General features: G+C 45.8%; 3 protein-coding genes across 3 annotated transcripts; 1 reads left to right on the top strand and 2 right to left on the bottom strand.

Annotated features, from left to right (window-relative positions):
• Nucleotides 1-424: 424 nt before the first annotated feature.
• LOC123395938 (cation/calcium exchanger 1-like) lies at nt 425-2,719 on the bottom strand. Its single transcript, XM_045090962.1, has one exon. It carries the CDS (start codon nt 2,340-2,342, stop codon nt 666-668), a length of 1,677 nt encoding a protein of 558 aa, XP_044946897.1. The 5' UTR covers nt 2,343-2,719; the 3' UTR covers nt 425-665.
• A 12,747-nt stretch (nt 2,720-15,466) lies between these two features.
• Nucleotides 15,467-16,164, bottom strand: LOC123398107 (pectinesterase inhibitor 8-like). Its single transcript, XM_045092606.1, has one exon. The coding sequence runs from the start codon at nt 16,107-16,109 to the stop codon at nt 15,582-15,584; it is 528 nt and encodes a 175-aa protein (XP_044948541.1). The 5' UTR covers nt 16,110-16,164; the 3' UTR covers nt 15,467-15,581.
• Nucleotides 16,165-18,685: 2,521 nt separating this feature from the next.
• Nucleotides 18,686-20,106, top strand: LOC123395955 (glutathione S-transferase 4-like). The gene is made up of 3 exons (XM_045090979.1): nt 18,686-18,894; nt 19,074-19,122; nt 19,522-20,106. The coding sequence occupies exons 1-3, from the start codon at nt 18,745-18,747 to the stop codon at nt 19,992-19,994; spliced, it is 672 nt and encodes a 223-aa protein (XP_044946914.1). The 5' UTR covers nt 18,686-18,744; the 3' UTR covers nt 19,995-20,106.
• The last annotated feature ends 2,476 nt before the right edge of the window (nt 20,107-22,582 follow it).

Consider the following 22,582-nt stretch of genomic DNA (forward strand, 5'->3'; position numbering starts at 1 on the left):
TCCATTTAAGAATTGAACAACAATGTGTGTGGCTCTTGGACATTTTTAGGGGCACGTACACGAAGGCTTTCCGGGTGTTATCGACAAGGTTAGGAAAGAGACGACAGTGTCATGCCGGCGTCGTTCAAAATTTATTTGTGTTTTCAAGAAAGAGAAATTAAAAGTGGTTCATAATTTCAAAAAAAAAAGTCACAATTCAAAAAAATACTGGACATTTGAAAAAAAATGTCCACTTTTGGTTAAAATAACAATGTTCTATATTTGAAAATTGTTGAAGGTTTACAAAATTTATTTGCGTCTAAAAAAAGAACATAAGCTTGATTTTTATTATTTTTACGTTCGCAAAAAATGCTCACCTTTCTTCATAATATTGTTACCCATTAGAACCGGCTGCTAACATTGATCCACTTTTCGTAAATCACAATTTACAACACATAGAATAACTTTGTTTCCTGGCTTTACATATCCATGCATGCATGTACAAGTGATGAAGTGATCGTGAGACAGAGTGTGTGAGACCAAAAGCCGATGCTCCAGACAAGCATCCATCACTTCCGCACCAACCTGTTCAATTTGATCGTGTCTTGTTCGTCCTCTTGATCCTGTTCGATCTTGCCGGCCGCTGCACCATCAAATCAAATCAAATCAAATCCTACAGTCCTCAATCACCGCCTTGGCAGGAGAGAATCTAGGCTGAGGACACCGACGGCATCGGCGACCCGGACGGCGATGAAGCAGAGGTACACGGCGACCAGCCCGGCACCGAGCGTGGCGTCCAGCCTCATCCCCCTCGCCGGCAGCGCCACCAGCGCCCACGCCAGCCCGGCCACCAGGAACGCCACCGTCACGTACGTCGACGCGTCCACGGGGATCTTGTACGGCTCCGGGTAGCGCGCCCCCGCCGCCAGTGCCATCGAGAGCCCCAGCCCCACCACCGTGTTGAACGCCGGCCCGGCGTAGCACCCCGCCACGGCCGTCTGGGCGCCTGCCGCGCCGCCTTGCGTCGCCATTGCGACGTCCGCGACCATGTCGCCGAGGGAGTTACCCCACGCGAGCACCGTGACGCCGAGCACGCTCGCTGGGACGCCGATGATGACGCCGGTAGACACGAGGAGGGCCACGAGCTCCCGGGCCAGGAGGTAGGACCAGAGGATGGACATGAGGAACCCGCCGGTGAGCCACGGGAGGCGGGCGTACCGGCCGTGTGGGGGTGCCGCTGCGTCCGTGGTCGCGGCCGCGGCGATCGCGAGCAGCGTGCCGGTGAGGGCGCCGGCGAGGAGCACCGTTGTTGGTCTAGTCGGGGAGGTGACGGCGGCAAGAAGGAGAGGGGAGAAGAGCGCCGATGCGATGGCACACGGCCTGGACCAGCGGTGCCCGGCGATGTCTGGGATGGTGAGGCGGCGCGGGACGTAGAGCGGCGCGTGGAACGCTGCCAAAAGGAGGCCGCGGGCGAAGGTGTTCGGTGGCTGCTTCGAGTTCGAGGAGACGGCGACGGGGAGGAGGAGCGGGGCGGCGAGGTCATCGGAAAGCTTTGTACTTGTGCTCGTGCTGTCGGTATCGTCGGCGGCAATGGAACAGCAGTGCGATGTCGAGACGAGGAGGACGTATGCGGCGTAGAGGGAGAGGAAGCAGGCGGCGGCCCAGACGGTGACCGTGCCGGCGACCAGCACGGCGAGGAGGTAGCATAGCGCGACGAGAAGAAAGCACACGTCGCGCACGAACCCGCGCCGCTCAATGACGGCGCCTCCCCGGCGAGCCGCGACGATGGCGACCACGCCGGCGACAACGGTGGACACGAACAGGGCGCCACCGAGCGCGCCGCTGAGCCCCACGTCCCCGGCCTCCCCGCCGTCGGACGCGAACGCGACGACGCTGGAGAGCACGTCGGGCGCGCCGTTGCCGAGCGAGAGCAGCGTGACCCCGGCCACGGCGGGCGGCAGGCGGAGCGCGGCCGAGAGGCCCTCCAATGAGGCGCAGAAGTACTCCGACGCGGTGTCGCCGAGGAGGTAGAAGAGGAGGAGCAGCCAGAGCGCGATCGCCGCGCCGCCCAGCCACGGCGACCAGCGCGTGCAGTAGAATAGCGTGAGGTAGTCGATATACCCCGTCGGCGCGCACGGCGGGTGGGACGACGAGCGGAGGTAGCTGCAGCGCGCGGCGTGGCCGTCCAGTGCACGCAGCTCCGCCTCGCAGCTCCCCCGCTCCCGCGCGCCGGCGTCCGAGCGGAAGAAGAAGGCCCCGCCGTGCCGCGTGCGTAGGGAGAGGCAGAGCACGAGCGCGAGCAGCAGGAAGGAGGCGCTCGCGGCATTGCGCCTGCTCTTGTACAGCCGATGCAAGGAAGCCATGGGAGCTTGGTGTCCGGAGCTCGGCCTCAGGTGCAGTGATTATGTGGCGCCATGGCCGCGGTGGAGCTCGATTGCATGCATGTCTTGTAGCACAGCACTGGTCGTACGTGGTCGGTCCAGTTTAGTGATCAAATCAAATTTGCTTTTGTCACTGGAGAGATGAGTAAGTTTGTGACTTTGTGTGGACTTTGGTAGGCAGCTGAGCACGTACGTCCTCTTTGGAAGCTGCTTCATTCTTCTTCTTCTTCTTCTTCTTGGTGACGCGGCAGCCATGTCATAGCCCATAGGTGCTTTTGGAGTGATGGAATGTTCCATCTGCCATGCCATGAGCTGACAAATCATCTTGATTACAGTAACCCAGCTAGCTTATGATTCAGAAGCAAAGCTTAATTCGTCGATCTGTTGATCGACAAGCCACGTACAGTACAGTTATTTCTTCACCTACTCAATCCGGTCCATTGATGAACTTGATATATACTCATAATTCGGCAAAAAGACTCTTTGTAGGAGACAAAAAAAAAAAATTGGCGTTCAGTTCTGACAGAGGTCGTGACGAGCTGCCCGTGTTCAAGGTTGAGTCATGGAAGGAATAATACGCCCTTCGTTTTTATTTGCTGCGCATATTAGAGTTGACTGAAATCAAACTTGATAAAGTTTAATCAGGTCTATAAAAAAGAATATAATAAAGTTTAATATAGCAAATTCATATTATGTGAAAGTACATTACATGATGAATCTAATAATAATATTAATAGTATTTGTTATTGTATGTTAATATTGTTGTCTATCAAAGTTTGGCTTTGATGAATCTAGATCAACGAATAGCGGGAGATTGCACGAAAATCATTTGTAAAAAAAGGTGATGATCCAAGCCAACCTGCAGCGAGTCTCCATGCTGATCTGAATCTGCATGCATGCACACGTACCAAGTTAAGCAACTCGACTCCACCAACTACCGATCTTGAGAATAATTATTCAGACAAGATGATCATCTCCTTGCTCATCTCATCTCGTCTGAATAATTTGCTCTAGTACCGATGGTTGGAATGTTCCATCGTCTTTGTCCATGCTATGAGCATGAGTCATGTACCAGAACAATTTTGATGATCCTACGTACGTACCTACTTAGCCAGACAAGAGAACATCGACACGCATTGCATTGCATTGCAGACAGTACGCTTGCTATTGTAGACGTACAGCTCTCAATTCACTGGCTGTTAAGAAGCAAGCTTCATCGATTCATGTCAGATCAAGAGGTGTTTCTCTTGCGGGGTAGATCAACAGGACACAACACGATCCACAGCAGGCAGTATAATTATTGGGGAAAAATGTTCGCTATTCTCGGGGGAAAATGAATGCACAATTATTTCGGACAAGCTAGTGGTACAATTATCCCTGCATCTGCCCAACCTGGTCCATCGATGATCTTGATATTAAATGATTTATTTACCAAAAAATAGCTAATTTTAGATGTTCAAAATAACAGGGAAAAATAATCGTGCGAAATAGTTGAATTCCACAGAAATCCTAAGGAAATTCTCGTATAAAAGGTTCAGTCATGCAAGGAGCAATATACTGTATTTTCCAAGACAAGGTGGCAGAGGCAGTGAGGCACGTACTCTCAACGAATGAGCAGGGGATTTTGCTAGCTATGAGGACACCACACAATCATCTGCATAAAAGGATGATGATTCCAAGCCAACCTGCGTTGATTCACCATGCTGATCCGATCTGCATGCACACAGGTCAATTAAGCAAAGTTGACTCCAAATTCCAACGTCTAGAATACTTGTGAGGAGATCCTCTCATCTCCTTGCTGATCTTGTTTGAATAATTTGGTGTACTTGTACAACTGCAACCTTGGTAGCATGGTATGCACAATCGCACACCAGATGTCCACATCGGGCATTTTGATTATTATTCTTATTTTTACTTCTAGTTTTTCACGTCCACCACAAAAAGAGTGCCTAGTTTGGTTGATATTTCTGACAAGTTTAGAGCATCTCTAGCAGGCCTCTTAATAATTGTGAGGGGATCCTCTCATCTTCTTGCTCATCTTGTCTGAATAATTTGTTGTACTACTGATGGTTGGAATGTTCCATCGTCCATGCCATGAGCTTAGTCATGTACTAGAACAATTTGCATGATCCTAAGTACGTACCTACTTAGCGAGAGAGCATCGACACGCATTGCGGATAGTACAATTGCAATTGCAGACAGCTCTCGATTCAGAGGGTGTTTGTTTATAGGGATTTCTTAGTATAGAAATTAAAAAAAATCTCTTTTAATTCCATTTAAACTAATCATATGAGTGACTTTTAGGGAATAAAAGTGAGCATTTAAGACTAAAGAAAGAAGATCCTGAGAAAGAATCTTTTTAGGACTTTTTTCAACAATGCCTCGACTTTTAGCATTTCATTTAATAACCTCTAGTATATTATTAATGTTAACATGGTCTTTTAACATATTATTTAATAACCTCTATTCCATGTTTAGTCTCTGAAACCAAACAGACACGGACTAAGAACTTTTTTTGTTAAAACTAAAAAAAGTCCTAGAATTTTTTAACTAAACAGAGCCCTCAGTGTCTGTTAAGAAGCAAGCAAGCTTCAAAGATTTATGTTAAATCAAGAGGTGTTTGTTTTTTCCCGGGGTAGATCAACACGTGACCAGTCAGCTGCCGCGATTTGGACACGACACGAACGACGGCATGTGTGTGGCTGACAACCCGTTGCAGCTGTGCTTGTCTATGTGGACGAAAAAACGTCTATCATTCTCGTGGGAAATTTAATGCACAATTATTTACAAGCTAGTAGTACAATTATTTCTACATCTGTCCAACCTGGTCCACCTGATACACAGGACCACTTGGTAACCCACATAAAAACGCACATACGTCGTCGAGGAAAGAACACAACCGATGTTGCAACCCGGTGTCGTCGCCATCACACCTACATAAGGGCGACTTCGACGACCATTGATGTAGCCCTCCCCACAAGCAAACGCCGAGCTTGCGCCGGCCGATGCCAAACAGTCAACCACACACGCAAACTACCATGCAGCTCCGACTCTATCAACGAGCTTTGCGGGAGAAAACCACCGAGCCTAGGCCGAGCCAGCGCCAGAACCGACCATCCGCCTCGCGTCATCGTTGTCGCAAGGACCCCCCCCCCCTCAGCAGCTTCGACTCCATAAAGACGGGGTGAGGCACGACAACCCCTCGAACACGTTGGATGAGATCGACTACCAAAACTCAGCAGCAGACCAACTCCGCTCAAAGCCACCATCGTTACCACGCAAGAAGTCACGCCAACCATCCACAACGCTAGTCAGGCACATGCCAACCATGATGTTGTGCGCGTACAACTCCGGGAAAGCACGAAGGAGACCCATGACCCACAAGGCAACGCCCCGAAGGGTGTAGCAACGTGGGAGAACGATGCCGTCATCCGACTCACTTCGTAGTCTTAGGCTTTCGCCCGATGGCTATGGTCCGAAGGTGCTGGGCGAGGAGAGGCTCCATAACGACCCCAAGGAGGAAAAACGACGTCTAGGCTTTCGCCCGGAGCCACCTCGCCAAGCACCCCTACGCAACCGGCGGTGTAGCACCTGTTGGGGAACGTCGCAAGGGAAACAAAAAATTTCCTACGCGCACGAAGACCTATCATGGTGATGTCCATCTACGAGAGGGGATGAGTGATCTACATACCCTTGTAGATCGTACAGCAGAAGCGTTAGTGAACGCGGTTGATGTAGTGGAACGTCCTCACGTCCCTCGATCCGCCCCGCGAACAATCCCGCGATCAGTCCCACGATCTAGTACCGAACGGACGGCACCTCCGCGTTCAGCACACGTACAGCTCGACGATGATCTCGGCCTTCTTGATCCAGCAAGAGAGACGGAGAGGTAGAAGAGTTCTCCGGCAGCGTGACGGCGCTCCGGAGGTTGGTGATGATCTCGTCTCAGCAGGGCTCCGCCCGAGCTCCGCAGAAACGCGATCTAGAGGAAAAACTATGGAGGTATGTGGTCGGGCAGCCGTGAGAAAGTCGTCTCAAATCAGCCCTAAAACCTCCGTATATATAGGTGGGAGGGAGGGGAGGAGGCAGCCTCAAAACCTAAAGGTTTGGCCGAAATTGGAGGTGGAGGAGTCCTACTCCAATCCTACTTGGAGTAGGATTCCACCTTCCCACTTGGAAACTCTTTCCACCTTGTTTTTTTCCTTCTCAAACCTTATGGGCCTTAGTGGGAACTTATTCCAGCCCACTAGGGGCTGGTTTATCTCTTCCCATAGCCCATGAGACCCCTTGGGGCGTGACACCCCTCCCGATGGTCCCCGGCACCCCTCCCGGCACTCCCGGTACACTACCGATGAGCCCGAAACTTTTCCGGTAATGCACGAAAACCTTCCGGTAACCAAATGAGGTCATCCTATATATCAATCTTCGTTTCCGGACCATTCCGGAAACCCTCGTGACGTCCGTGATCTCATCCGGGACTCCGAACAACATTCGGTAACCAACCATATAACTCAAATACGCATAAAACAACGTCGAACCTTAAGTGTGCAGACCCTGCGGGTTCGAGAACTATGTAGACATGACCCGAGAGACTCCTCGGTCAATATCCAATAGCGGGACCTGGATGCCCATATTGGATCCTACATATTCTACGAAGATCTTATCGTTTGAACCTCAGTGCCAAGGATTCATATAATCCCGTATGTCATTCCCTTTGTCCTTCGGTATGTTACTTGCCCGAGATTCGATCGTCAGTATCTGTATACCTATTTCAATCTCGTTTACTGGCAAGTCTCTTTACTCGTTCCGTAATACAAGATCCCGCAACTTACACTAAGTTACATTGCTTGCAAGGCTTGTGTGTGATGTTGTATTACCGAGTGGGCCCCGAGATACCTCTCCGTTCACACGGAGTGACAAATCCCAGTCTTGATCCATACTAACTCAACTAACACCTTCGGAGATACCTGTAGAGCATCTTTATAGTCACCCAGTTACGTTGCGACGTTTGATACACACAAAGCATTCCTCCGGTGTCAGTGAGTTATATGATCTCATGGTCATAGGAATAAATACTTGACACGCAGAAAACAGTAGCAACAAAATGACACGATCAACATGCTACGTCTATTAGTTTGGGTCTAGTCCATCACATGATTCTCCTAATGATGTGATCCCGTTATCAAGTGACAACACTTGCCTATGGCCAGGAAACCTTGACCATCTTTGATTAACGAGCTAGTCAACTAGAGGCTTACTAGGGACAGTGTTTTGTCTATGTATCCACACAAGTATTGTGTTTCCAATCAATACAATTATAGCATGGATAATAAACGATTATCATGAACTAAGAAACATAATAATAACTAATTTATTATTGCCTCTAGGGCATATTTCCAACAGTCTCCCACTTGCACTAGAGTCAATAATCTAGTTCACATCACCATGTGATTCCAACGAATCCAACACCCATATAGTTATGGGGTCTGATCATGTCTTGCTTGTGAGAGAGGTTTTAGTCAACGGTTCTGAAACTTTCAGATCCGTGCGTTCTTTACAAATCTTTATGTCATCTTATAGATGCTGCTACTACGTGCTATTCGGAAATGCTCCAAATATCCACTCTACTATATGAATCCGTTTCACTACTCATAGTTATTCAGATTAGTGTCAAAGCTTGCATCGACGTTACCCTTTACGACGAACTCTTTAACCACCTCCATAATCGAGAAAAATTCCTTAGTCCATTTGTTACTAAGGATAAATTTTGACCGCTGCTAGTGATTCAAACATGGATCACTCTCTGTACCTCTCAACATACTTTGAGTCAAGGCACACTTCAGGTGCGGTACACAGCATGGCATACTTTAGATTCTACGGCTAAGGCATAGAAGACGACCTTCATCTATTCTCTTTATTCTGCCGTGGTCGGGTTTTGAGTCTTACTCAAATTCACACCTCACAACGCAACCAAGAACTCCTTCTTTGCTGGTCTATTTTGAACTCTTTCAAAAACTTGTCAAGGCATGTATCTTGTTGAAACTTCTATTAAGCGCTTTCGATCTATCTCCATAGATCTTTGATGCTCAACCTTCAAGTAGCATAATCCAGGTACTCCTTTGAAAACTTCTTTCAAACAACCTTGTATGCTTTACAGAAATTCTACATTACTTCTGATCCACAATATGTCAACCACATATACCTATCAGAAACTCTATAGTGCTCCCACTCACTTCTTTGGAAATACAAGTTTCTCATAAACCTTGTACACACCCAAAATCTTTGATCATCTCATCAAAGTGCTTATTCCAACTCCGAGATGCTTGCACCAGTCCATTGAAGGATCACTGGAGCTTGCATACTTGCTAGTATCTTTAGGATCGACAAAACCTTCTGGTTGTATCACATACAATGTTTGCTCAAGGAAACCGTCGAGGAAACAATGTTTTGACATCCTACGTGCAATATTTCATAAATAATGCAGCAACTACTAACATAATTCTAACAGACCTTTAGCATCGCTACGAGTGAGAAAGACTCATCATAGTCAACTGTTTGATCTCGTCGAAAACATCTTTGCGACAAGTCGAGCTTTTCTTAATAGTGACTTATCACCATCATCGTCTGTCTTCTTTTAAAGATCCATTTTACCCAATAGTCCCATGACCATCAAGTAGTTCTACCAAAGTCTACACTTTGTTTTCACACATGGATCCTCTCTCGGATTTTATGGCTTCCAGCCATTTGTCGGAATCTGGGCCCACCATCGCTTTCTCCATAACTCGTAGGTTCACTGTTGCTCAACAACATGACCTCCAAGACAGGGTTACCGTACTACTCTGCAGCAGTACGCGACCTTGTCGACCTACAAGGTTTGTAGTAACTTGATTCGAAGCTTAATGATCACCATCATCAGCTTCCACTTCAATTGGTGTAGGCGCCACAGGAACAACTTCCTACGCCCTGCTACACACTGGTTGAAGTGATGGTTCAATAACCTCATCAAGTTCTACTACCCTCCCACTCAATTCTTTCGAGAGAAACCTTTTCTCGAGAAAGGATCCGTTTCTAGAAACAAACACTTTGCTTTCGGATCTGAGATAGGAGATGTACCCAACTGTTTTGGATATCCTGTGAAGATGCATTTATCCGCTTTGGGTTCGAGCTTATCAGACTGAAACTTTTTCACATAAGTTTCGAAGCCCCAAACTTTCAAGAAACGACAGTTTAGATTTCTCTAACCTCAGTCTATACTGTGTCATCTCAACGGAAATACGCGGTGCCCCATTTAAAGTGAATGTGGTTGTCTCTAATGCATAACCCATAAACGATAGTGGTAATTCGATAAGAGACATCCCAGCATGCACCATACTAAATAGTGCGTGGCTATGACGTTCAGACACATCATCACACCATGATGTTCCAGGTGGCATGAACTGTGAAACAATTTCCACATTGTCTTAACTGTGTACCAAAAATTCGTAACTCAGATATTCATTTCTATGATCATATCGTAGACAGTTCATCCTCTTGTTACGATGAACTTCACTCTGAAACAAAATTTGAACTTTTCAATATTTCAGACTTGTGATTCATTAAGTAAATACTCCTGTATCTACTCAAGTCGTCAGTGAAGTAAGAACATAATGATATCCACTGCGTGCCTCAACACTCACTGGACTGCATACATCAAAATGTATCACTTCCAACAAGTTACTATCTTGTTTCATCTCAATGAAAACAAGGCCTTGCTCATGTGGTATGATTTGCATGTCACTAGTGATTCGAAATCAGGTGAGTAAAGATCCATCAGCATGGAGCCTCTTCATGCAATTTATACTAACATGACTCAAGCGGCAGTGCCACAAGTAAGTGGTACTATCATCATTTAACTCGTATCTTTTGGCACCAATGTGTAACACTACAATCGAGATTCAATAAACCATTGAAGGTGATTATTCAAGCAAATAGAGTAACCATTATTCCTTTTGAATGAATAATCGTATTGCAATAAACACGATCCAATCATGTTCATGCTTAACGCAAGCACCAAATAACAATTATTTAGGTTCAACACCAATCCCGATGGTAAAGGGGGCGTGTGACGTTTGATCATATCAACCTTGGAAACACTTCCAACACGTATCATCACCTCGCCTTTAGCTAGTCTCCGTTTATGCCGTAGCTTTCATTTCGCGTTACTAATCACTTAGCAACCGAACCAGTATCCAATACCCTCGTGCTACTAGGAGTACTAGTAAAGTACACATCAACATTATGTATATCAAATATACTTCTCTCGACTTTTGCCAGCCTTCTTATCTACCAAGTATCTAGAGTTGCTCCGCCTCAGTGACTGTTCCCCTTATTACAGAAGCACTTAGTCTCGGGTTTGGGTTTAATCTTGGGTCTCTTCATTAGTGCAGCAACTGTTTTGCCGTTTCACGAAGTATCCCTTCTAGCCCTTGCCTTTCTTGAAACTTAGTGGTTTTACTAACCATCAACTATTGATGCTCCTTCTTGATTTCTACTTTCGCAGTGTCAAACATTGCGAATCACTCAAAAGATCATAGTATCTATCCTTGATATGTTATAGTTCATCACGAAGCTCTCATAGCTTGGTGGCAGTGACTTTGGAGAACCATCACTTTCTCATCTGGAAGATTAACTCCCACTTGATTCAAGCGATTGTCGTACTCAGACAATCTGAGCACACGCTCAACGATTGAGCTTTTCTCCTTTACTTTGTGGACAAAGAATCTTGTTTGGAGGTCTCGTACCTCTTAACAAGGGCACAAGCATGAAATCACAATTTCATCTCTTCGGAACATCACTTATGTTCCGTGACGTTTTACAACGTTTTGGGCGCCTTGCTTCTAAGCCATCAAGTATCTTGCACTGAACTATCGTGTAGTCATCAGTAACGTGTATGTCGGATGTTCATAGCATCCACAGACGACGCTCGAGGTGCAGCACACCGAGTGGTGCATTAAGGACATAAGCCTTCTGCGTAGCAACGAGGACAATCCTCGGTTTTACAAACTCAGTCTGCAAAGGTTGCTACTATCAATTTTCAACTAAATTTTCTCTAGGAACATATAAAAACAGTAGAGCTATAGCGCAAGCTACATCGTAATTCGCAAAGACCATTAGACTATGTTCATGACAATTAGTTCAATTAATCATATTACTTAAGAACTCCCACTCAAAAAGTACATCTCTCTAGTCATCTGAGTGGTACATGATCCAAATCCGCTATCTCAAGTCCGATCATCACGTGAGTCGAGAATAGTTTCAGTGGTAAGCATCCCTATGCTAATCATATCAACTATACGATTCATGCTCGACCTTTCGGTCTCATGTGTTCCGAGGCCATGTCTGCACATGCTAGGCTCGTCAAGCTTAACCCGAGTGTTCCGCGTGTGCAACTGTTTTGCACCCGTTGTATGTGAACGTTGAGTCTATCACACCCGATCATCACGTGGTGTCTCGAAACGAAGAACTGTCGCAACGGTGCACAGTCGGGGAGAACACAATTTCGTCTTGAAATTTTAGTGAGAGATCACCTCATAATGCTACCGTCGTTCTAAGCAAAATAAGGTGCATAAAAGGATTAACATCACATGCAATTCATAAGTGACATGATATGGCCATCATCACGTGCTTCTTGATCTCCATCACCAAAGCACCGGCACGATCTTCTTGTCACCATCGCCACACCATGATCATCCATCAACGTGTTGCCATCGGGGTTGTCGTGCTACTTATGCTATTACTACTAAAGCTACATCCTAGCAAAATAGTAAACGCATCTGCAAGCACATATGTTAGTATAAAGACAACCCTATGGCTCCTGCCGGTTGCCGTACCATCGACGTGCAAGTCGATATTTCTATTACAACATGATCATCTCATACATCCAATATATCACATCACATCATTGGCCATATCACATCACAATCATACCCTGCAAAAACAAGTTAGACGTCCTCTAATTTTGTTGTTGCATGTTTTACGTGGTGACCAAGGGTATCTAGTAGGATCGCATCTTACTTACGCAAACACCACAACGGAGATATATGAATTGCTATTTAACCTCATCCAAGGACCTCCTCGGTCAAATCCGATTCAACTAAAGTTGGAGAAACCGTCACTTGCCAGTCATCTTTGAGCAAAGGGGGTTACTCGTAACGATGAAACCAGTCTCTCGTAAGCGTACGAGTAATGTCGGTCCAAGCCGCTTCAATCCAACAATACCGCGGAATCAAGAAAAGACTAAGGAGGGCAGCAAAACGCACATCACCGCCCACAAAACCTTTTGTGTTCTACTCGAGAAGACATCTACGCATGAACCTAGCTCATGATGCCACTGTTGGGGAACGTCGCAAGGGAAACAAAAAATTTCCTACGCGCACGAAGACCTATCATGGTGATGTCCATCTACGAGAGGGGATGAGTGATCTACATACCCTTGTAGATCGTACAGCAGAAGCGTTAGTGAACGCGGTTGATGTAGTGGAACGTCCTCACGTCCCTCGATCCGCCCCGCGAACAATCCCGCGATCAGTCCCACGATCTAGTACCGAACGGACGGCACCTCCGCGTTCAGCACACGTACAGCTCGACGATGATCTCGGCCTTCTTGATCCAGCAAGAGAGACGGAGAGGTAGAAGAGTTCTCCGGCAGCGTGACGGCGCTCCGGAGGTTGGTGATGATCTCGTCTCAGCAGGGCTCCGCCCGAGCTCCGCAGAAACGCGATCTAGAGGAAAAACTATGGAGGTATGTGGTCGGGCAGCCGTGAGAAAGTCGTCTCAAATCAGCCCTAAAACCTCCGTATATATAGGTGGGAGGGAGGGGAGGAGGCAGCCTCAAAACCTAAAGGTTTGGCCGAAATTGGAGGTGGAGGAGTCCTACTCCAATCCTACTTGGAGTAGGATTCCACCTTCCCACTTGGAAACTCTTTCCACCTTGTTTTTTTCCTTCTCAAACCTTATGGGCCTTAGTGGGAACTTATTCCAGCCCACTAGGGGCTGGTTTATCTCTTCCCATAGCCCATGAGACCCCTTGGGGCGTGACACCCCTCCCGATGGTCCCCGGCACCCCTCCCGGCACTCCCGGTACACTACCGATGAGCCCGAAACTTTTCCGGTAATGCACGAAAACCTTCCGGTAACCAAATGAGGTCATCCTATATATCAATCTTCGTTTCCGGACCATTCCGGAAACCCTCGTGACGTCCGTGATCTCATCCGGGACTCCGAACAACATTCGGTAACCAACCATATAACTCAAATACGCATAAAACAACGTCGAACCTTAAGTGTGCAGACCCTGCGGGTTCGAGAACTATGTAGACATGACCCGAGAGACTCCTCGGTCAATATCCAATAGCGGGACCTGGATGCCCATATTGGATCCTACATATTCTACGAAGATCTTATCGTTTGAACCTCAGTGCCAAGGATTCATATAATCCCGTATGTCATTCCCTTTGTCCTTCGGTATGTTACTTGCCCGAGATTCGATCGTCAGTATCTGTATACCTATTTCAATCTCGTTTACTGGCAAGTCTCTTTACTCGTTCCGTAATACAAGATCCCGCAACTTACACTAAGTTACATTGCTTGCAAGGCTTGTGTGTGATGTTGTATTACCGAGTGGGCCCCGAGATACCTCTCCGTTCACACGGAGTGACAAATCCCAGTCTTGATCCATACTAACTCAACTAACACCTTCGGAGATACCTGTAGAGCATCTTTATAGTCACCCAGTTACGTTGCGACGTTTGATACACACAAAGCATTCCTCCGGTGTCAGTGAGTTATATGATCTCATGGTCATAGGAATAAATACTTGACACGCAGAAAACAGTAGCAACAAAATGACACGATCAACATGCTACGTCTATTAGTTTGGGTCTAGTCCATCACATGATTCTCCTAATGATGTGATCCCGTTATCAAGTGACAACACTTGCCTATGGCCAGGAAACCTTGACCATCTTTGATTAACGAGCTAGTCAACTAGAGGCTTACTAGGGACAGTGTTTTGTCTATGTATCCACACAAGTATTGTGTTTCCAATCAATACAATTATAGCATGGATAATAAACGATTATCATGAACTAAGAAATATAATAATAACTAATTTATTATTGCCTCTAGGGCATATTTCCAACAACCGGTCCGCAAGCCGTTGTCTCACACACCTCCTACGAGACGACGACATCACCCCCATGCAGGAGCCACCAACCTCACCGCCAGCAATCATCGGCGAGCCGAAGCCGGCAAACTGGCCAGATCTGGCGCCCACCATCGCTCTGCCACGGAGACCACCAAGCTTCACGAACAGGAAGGTGGGCTGCCACCACACGCTCACACGCTAGAGAAACGGCCAACCGAAGCCTTCAGATCCGTCAACGCCGTCGGAGGCGCTGCAAGAAAGCCATGATGATCGCCAACGCAGCCCGCTGGGCAGAGCCTCCCCCCCCCCCCCCCCCCCCCGTCGCCAGGCACGCCGGGCCAACAAGGCCGGCAGAGCCCCAGCATGAAACCGGGGAGGGGGGGGGCTGTCACCCCACCCCATCCCGTCGAGCAGGAAGATAAATTGTTGTGAAGAATAACCAAATCTAATAAAGGAAAACTCAACAATAGTCTGGAAATAATCCTTCGGCAAGGAAGACAATTGTTGTGATTTTATCATGAAAAAAACTGGAAAATATATACTTTGATTACGTCCATATGCAGAATTATGTGATACATTTAAGATCAAGAAGGACGACACGGCAAAAATAAACATTTTAGTAACGTTTATATATGCAATTATATACTACATTTAAGATTAGGAACAATGCCAGAAATTGGGTCCACGCCAGCGCGAAACACTTGAATGCCATTATGTCAAGAGAGTGATTATTTTTGTATCAGTCTTCGCTCAACCCTTCTTTGTTTTGGTGACATATAAGACAATTCTTTGGCTACGTTACAAGAAAAATAAATATATCACATTGAAACGGCATAGCAAAATTTAATGCACTTTTTATGGAAAGAGCAAAACTAAATCGAGATGCGTTGAGGACTCTATTAGGCATGTAATTAAACCCACAACTAAAAAAAACATGTTTTATTCCTTGCATGTATCTTACAAAGGTTCAGAGTACATGCTACAAGTTTGATCGAACCTCTAAACTCTCCCAGGATTTGGATCCATGATGCTATTCATCACTTGATAAGGTTGATGATGGCCGTGCAGACTATTGCTATCTGCATGGAGTAGATGCTACGTTGCCTGAGAGGCGACGGGATGGCAACCTTCATAAAGGCATCATCGCACTGGTGCGCCAGAGAGACGGCTTTTGCTGCCTCCTCCTTTCCGGCGGCGTAATTTCGACCATTGATTTCATCATAGGCTCCGGCGAACGCGAACTTCATCTTGTCGTACAATCCCTGACATTGTCCAAGCACCACCTTTGTATTGGCATCCGTGCTTGGCTTCGCTACTAGGCCCTCGATGTCATGGAGGGCGCCATAAGCGTTGTTGACACCCATGTTGGCCGCTACCTTGGCCAGCCCCCATGTGTCCGCGTCGGAGCTCCGATGGTGCTTTCTCAACTCCGACACGCAGAAGTCATAGTTGACATGAGTGTCCTTGTCAACCGCTGCCTTGCAGGTTGTTTCCACGGTCGCATCGGCACCGGACAACACGAGAACGACGGTGGCTACGACCACAAGAGATGTTGGTGGCATCATGGATCTTTGTTGTTTGTATTTGAATGGAGACAGATGTTAGGTTGTTTGCGCCGTACAATACTATCTATTTGGAGAAAGCTCGTAGGATGGCTGGCTATTTATAGACGAGGGGTACCCTGGGTCAGCACAACTATTTACAGGCTACAGCTATATCTAGGATCTTTTTTTCAAATATTATTAATTGTTTCATTTATTTAGGGTAGTTATTACGATATTAACTGTCAGTTACATTTTTTTCTAGAAACGTTAGTTACATGTTTTTCCTTTCTTTCTAGAATCATGTTTTTTTAGCGGTGTCAGTTACATGTTGTAAAAAGGGCTATGAGTAAGAATAGTTTTTCCTAAGCCCGACTCAAAATTCCTACGCCTGATCCAGGCCCAAATAAAAATGAAAGTTTCCTAGTATTAACTTCAAAAGAAATTTTACTTCGGCTGCAGTGACCATTGGTTAGTGGCATGTTCACGTGGATGGCTTCTTCGAATAGATTTACTTGGCATGTTTGTACTTGTGCCCGTGCGATATTGGCCATGACGGCGAATTTAGTTGGGTAAATATTTTATTTTAAATAATAACGTCCATACATGTGGCAGGAGGCAACATGGTTCATTCATGTGCATACTCATCCATCTTGCCAAAAGTTACCATGATGTTTATGCTGAAGTTGTCACAGTGTTTACAAGAAAGTTGTCATGACATGTTTCATCTATTTTTTTTCTATATTTAAAGCTACCATTTTATTTCAACTACTTTTCACCGCAATTTTTATTAATTGACCGTGGTAAATTTTAGTAATTAACCACGGCAAATTTAATTCATGGATCGTGACAAATTTTAGTAATTTATAATGGCAAATTGATTGCATAGATCATGACAATTTTACTATTTTGACCATGACAATTCTAGTATTTTGAATCGGGCTGCAAGTGAGACGTTAAGCGGAGGCCCGCCTCCACATCATACATGCCACATAAACTAAGTGGGTTGTCCGCCAAAGCCCACATATTATTATGTGGGATATGTGGGTTTAGTGGGACAACCACATAATTAACTATTTTTAACACGAGTGAAATATTCCCACGAGACAATGTTTCCAACTGTACTATTATGCAGGTTCCTCTAGATTCATACGGAGTGTAGGCGCATAATTCTTGTGCCTCGAGAAGACAAAGAATACTCGCTATAACTCTTGTCATTAGCACAACTCGGTGCTTTGGTTTTGAGGGAAGCCGATTTTGCAGTTTGCGCCTCAAATCGGCTTGCTAGGGGCACAATTGATTTGATCACGCTCACGCATGCAAGATGCAATCAGGAGCTAGCCATCAAATAATTGTCCTAGTGAACATTGGTCGGTGATGGGGATCGATCTGATGATGAAGAGAATACAATTTGAAGGGGGATGCAAGTGAGACTGTCAATATGCTCTTGGGATTCAGGAAGGGCACTAGCACTGTCCCCTCGCTCATTCAACAACCAAAGAAGCACGCGGCCAACCAGGGATCTGTGGAAAGCTGCGACACCGACAACGCTCTCAATCGATGACCAGTGAGCTAGCAGCGGCGCCAGCGGCGCTCTGCATCGACACCCGGCGAGCTGGTAGCAACAATGAAGAAGCTCTTCCCCAGCGGCATGCGAGGGTGACAACATAAGAGCAGTGAGAAGGGGAGACAAACTCGGAGGCGAAGGGGGGAGGTAGAGGCGCAGCAAGCGGCGGCGCTTTGGCCGGCCGCATCATCCCGTATTGGGCTGGGAGAAGATGTGGGCATACATGGATTAAACGGGAAGACCCGCAAGTCCCACATATAATTTGACGCGATAGGCGGGTGTCGACCAACACTGTTTTTTGTGGGCTTGTTCATGGGCACCGTGGACACCCCGTGCCCACCTGCAGTCTGAATTTTGAACATGGAAAATATCTTTTGTATGAACCATGGAAAATATTAGTAATTTATCATGACAAATTGATTTCATAGATCATGACAATTTTATTATTTTGACCATGACAATTCTAGTATTATTAACATGGAAAATATTTTTTGTATGAACCATGGCAAATTTTGATGCATGCATCATGGCAATTTTAATTTATGGTTCATGGCAAATTTAAGCCATTGATCATGCACTTTTAAAGTAATTTACGACATATCAAGGCAAATTTTGTAATTCATCATGGCAAGTTTAAACTTAGAGGAAATATTAGTTGAAATATATCATGGCAAGTACGATGTAATCATGATGGCAATATGTCCCAATTTATAGTGACGAGGCTTGTGATCGGATACTACTTTCACTACAGTGTAGTAATTATCGGGACTTTTTTCTTTGCTTGGGAGAAAAATCCAACACAACACAGCAGGTTCATAGAATCAAAAGAATTGCACTGCGCACGCAAGCAGTGACGATCGGCGTCGCCTAAAAAACTCAAGTTTGACTGGATATACAGGGAACCCCTACTACCGACCAGCGACCACTACCTAGAATATTGTTTGGGATTGGGTTGGACTGACGGGGTACTAAATGAACAGATGTACAGTGTACTAAGTACTCGATGATGATGATTGATCAACTACATAAATGGACGCATAGGAGTACTACATTGCAAACGCAAAGGGAGAAGAAGAAGGAGGAGGAGGAGGGATGGCGCCTATGAAGTTGTACGGCTGGGCGGTGTCGCCATGGATGGCGCGGGTCCTTGTCTGCCTGGAGGAGTCCGGCGCCGAGTACGAGCTCGTGCCCATGAGCCGCAACGGCGGCGACCACCGGCGGCCGGAGCACCTCGCCAGAAACGTACGTGTGCTCTGCCAAGCTTCTCCATATCTGATTCTGCTGCCCCTGCGTGCGTGCGTGCATGCATGCGTACTTGACTTCTGTTGGAAGCAAGAAACAGAGCGATGATCAATTCTGCAGCCGTTTGCGTGGCCAAGCTCACCTACTAACACTACTGTTCCCGTCCAACGATTCTGCAGCCCTTCGGTGAGATCCCGGTGCTGGAGGACGGCGATCTGACGCTCTACCGTAAGCCTCCATGGTTCTTATTTTTATCAGCAGCTACTCCTCCGTCTTACTCCCTCCGCTGCTAAATATAAATCATTTTACAGGTTGCACTAACCGATTTTTTTGTTGTTGTTGCTGTAGTGTTTAGTAAAATTTCTAAAAAAACTTATACTCCCTCCGTTCCAAAATAAATGTCATAAGCTTAGTATAATTTTGTACTAGATGTAGTATAAAGTTGAGATAATTATTTTGGGACAGAGAGTGTATTTAAGAACGAAAGGGGTATAATATAAGAGCTTTGCATAAAAACGCTTTTATATTATGCGACGGAGGGAATATGTTTTTCTATGAATTATTTAGCAATTTAGTGGACATTATATAAAAAGGGTTGCTGATTTCTTGCCGTAATTTTTTCTTTAGAATCCCGCGCCATCGCAAGGCATGTTCTCCGCAAACATAAGCCCGAGCTTCTAGGAGCGGCGGGCAGCCTCGAGGAGTCGGCGATGGTGGACGTATGGGTCGACGTGGATGCCCACCAGCTCGAGCCCGTACTCCAGCCTATTGTGTGGAACTGCATCATCAACCCGTTCGTCGGGAGGGATGTCAACCAGGGCCTCGTCGACGAGAGCGTCAAGAAGCTGAAGAAGGTGTTGGAGGTGTACGAGGCGAGGCTCTCAAGCAGCAAGTACTTGGTCGGGGACTTCGTGAGCTTCGCCGACCTTACACATTTCTCCTTCATGCGCTACTTCATGGCGACGGAGCATGCGATCGTGCTCGACGCGTACCCTCACGTCAAGGCATGGTGGGAGGCGCTGCTGGCAAGGCCGTCTGTAAAGAAGGTGATGGCTGGCATGCCTCCGGATTTTGGATTCGGGAGCGGGAGGATACCATGATAAGGCATGTTTTTGTGTGTTTGCGACCCTCTAATAATCCCAATCCAACCCATTTTTGAGAAATAAAGTAAGCAAAATGTAGGTGTGGATATGAAATAACCTGTTCGGTGAATTGTTCTCTAATCCCCATTAGAAACTGATTCCCAAATTTGCAAGTTGAAGGTCCATGTCCACTATTTTTGTCAGTATTACCATGGTTTTCGCACCAATGTTGTTGCAAAATCAACTAAAGATATTCTATGTGGTTCTCTTCTTGAACAAAAATTAACATTGGAATCACGCCCACTTGGCATATAAGGAAAAGAAAAAAATAAATTGTTCGCCAAACTCATTGTAAATGGGTACTTATTACGAGAAAACTCACGAGCCTACATTTGCGCAAAGGATGATGAAGTAGCCATGAATTATCAACTATGCAAGAATAGGAAGATTCACCCACTTTATCGGCTTCACCTAATTGCATGCATTCGCCTACAAAAGTTGGGCCAATTACGACATGGTACGGGCTACCGATCTTGATTCCAGAAGAGGAAGGACAACTTTTTCTTGCGGCTACGAAATGCTCAGTGTGTAGAGGGGGTAGAGTTAGCAATCCCTCGTGGGTAAGGTAAGGATAGATTGATAAACGCAAATAAAAGTGATAGCAAATAAAACGGAGCAAGGTATTTTTGGGTTTTTTGATGATATAGATCTGAAAATAAAAGAGCAAATAAAATAGAAACGCGAATAGCAAAGTAGAGATTGCAAATAGATGATGTGAACTAGACCCGGGGACCGTAGGTTTCACTAGTGGCTTCTCTTGAGAAAATAGCAAACGGTGGGTAGACAGATTACTATTAGGGAATTGATAGAGGAGAAAATAATTATGATGATATTCAAGACAATGATCATGTATATAGGCATCACGTCCAAGACAAGTAGACCGACTTCTGCGTGCATCTACTTCTACTACTCCACACATCGACCGCTATCCAGCATGCATGTAGTGTACCGAGTTCATTAAGAAACAGTGTAATGCCTTAAGAACAATGCCATGATGTAGACAAGATCTATTTATGTAGGAATAGACCCCATCATTTTATCCTTGATATCAACGATACATCCGTGTCATGCCTCTTTCTGTCACTGAGATTGAGCACCGCAAGATCGAACACGTCACAAAGAAACTCTTCCCAATGCAAGATAAAAGATCAAGTTGGCCAGACAAAACCAAATATCAAAGAAGAAATACGAGGCTATAATAATCAAGCATGAATATGATTTCATAGATCTAATCATTAACTCGCAATTCATTGGATAACAACAGACACACCGCAAAAGAAAGAGTTACATCATATGAATCTCCACGAGACCATTGTATTGAGAAACAAAACGAGAGAGAAAAGCCATCTAGCTACTGCATACGGACCCGTAGGTTTGATATGAACTACTCACGCATCATTGAAGGGGCACCAATGAGGATACTAAACCCCTATATGATCGTGTTCCTCTCCGGAACGGGTTGTAGATTGGATTTCGTGGCTTCTGGAAATTGCGGTGGCTGAAATGATTTATCGTCGACTTCCCTAGGGTTTTCTGAATATTGTGGTATCTATAGAGCTCAGAGGCGGTGGAGGAGACGCTCGAGGGCCCCACTAGGCATGATGCCGTGCTAGGGGCCCTAGGTGCACCCTGGTGTCTAGTGGGCCGCCTGGGCCTCCTTTGGTGCTCCTTCTTGGCTCCCAAGTTTCCTTCTGGTCCAAACAATGTGTGTAAAGTTTCATGACATTTGGAGTTCATCTGATATTAATTTTCCACGAAGGAAAAAAACAACAAAAAATGGCAACTAGCACTATGCACTATGTCAATAGGTTAGTCCCAAAAAATGATATAAAGTTGCTATAGAATGATCATAAAACATCCAAAAATAATAATATAATAACACGTAACAATAAAAAATTATAGATACGTTGGAGACGTATCATCCATCCAGATCATTGTCGAATTCATGGATATGTGGCTAGAAATCAAAAACTCCCCCCTTTATATCGAGACGCAGATAATTTCATTTGGCGTCTTGATGCAAATGGGCAGTACTCTACCAAATTGGCCTACAAGGCCTACTTCTTTGGAGTTGAGATGTCTCACTATGCAACACACTTATGAAAGAATGACGCGCCGCCCAAGGAGAGGTCTTCCACTTGTATTGCCATGCATGACCCTTGTTGGACGAAAGATCACCTGCAATGCAACAGAGAGGAACATGCATTGACCACCAGATTGTTTGCTTTTGTGACCAAGCCCACGAGAATATAAAGCATATGCTGGTCCAATGTTCATATAAGCGACAGTTCTGGTTTTTGCTTCTAGCTACAGTCAGACTTGGGCTTCTTGCTCCTGCTCAAAATAACTTGGCTAGGGTGCACTGGTGCTCCATTGCGAGACAGAACGGCCAATGATCAATGCGATAGAGGGCCGCATGTGATGAATAGTGTCATGCCATTTCACGTGGATGCTCTGATGTTTGAAGAATGTAGAAAGGTGAATCTTGACACGATTATATTTTGAATAAAGGTAATCGTGAATCTTGCGCGCATGAGCTAGCTCGA

The sequence above is a fragment of the Hordeum vulgare genome, chromosome 5H (genome assembly GCF_904849725.1).
Source record: "Hordeum vulgare subsp. vulgare chromosome 5H, MorexV3_pseudomolecules_assembly, whole genome shotgun sequence".
NCBI lineage: Eukaryota > Viridiplantae > Streptophyta > Magnoliopsida > Poales > Poaceae > Hordeum > Hordeum vulgare.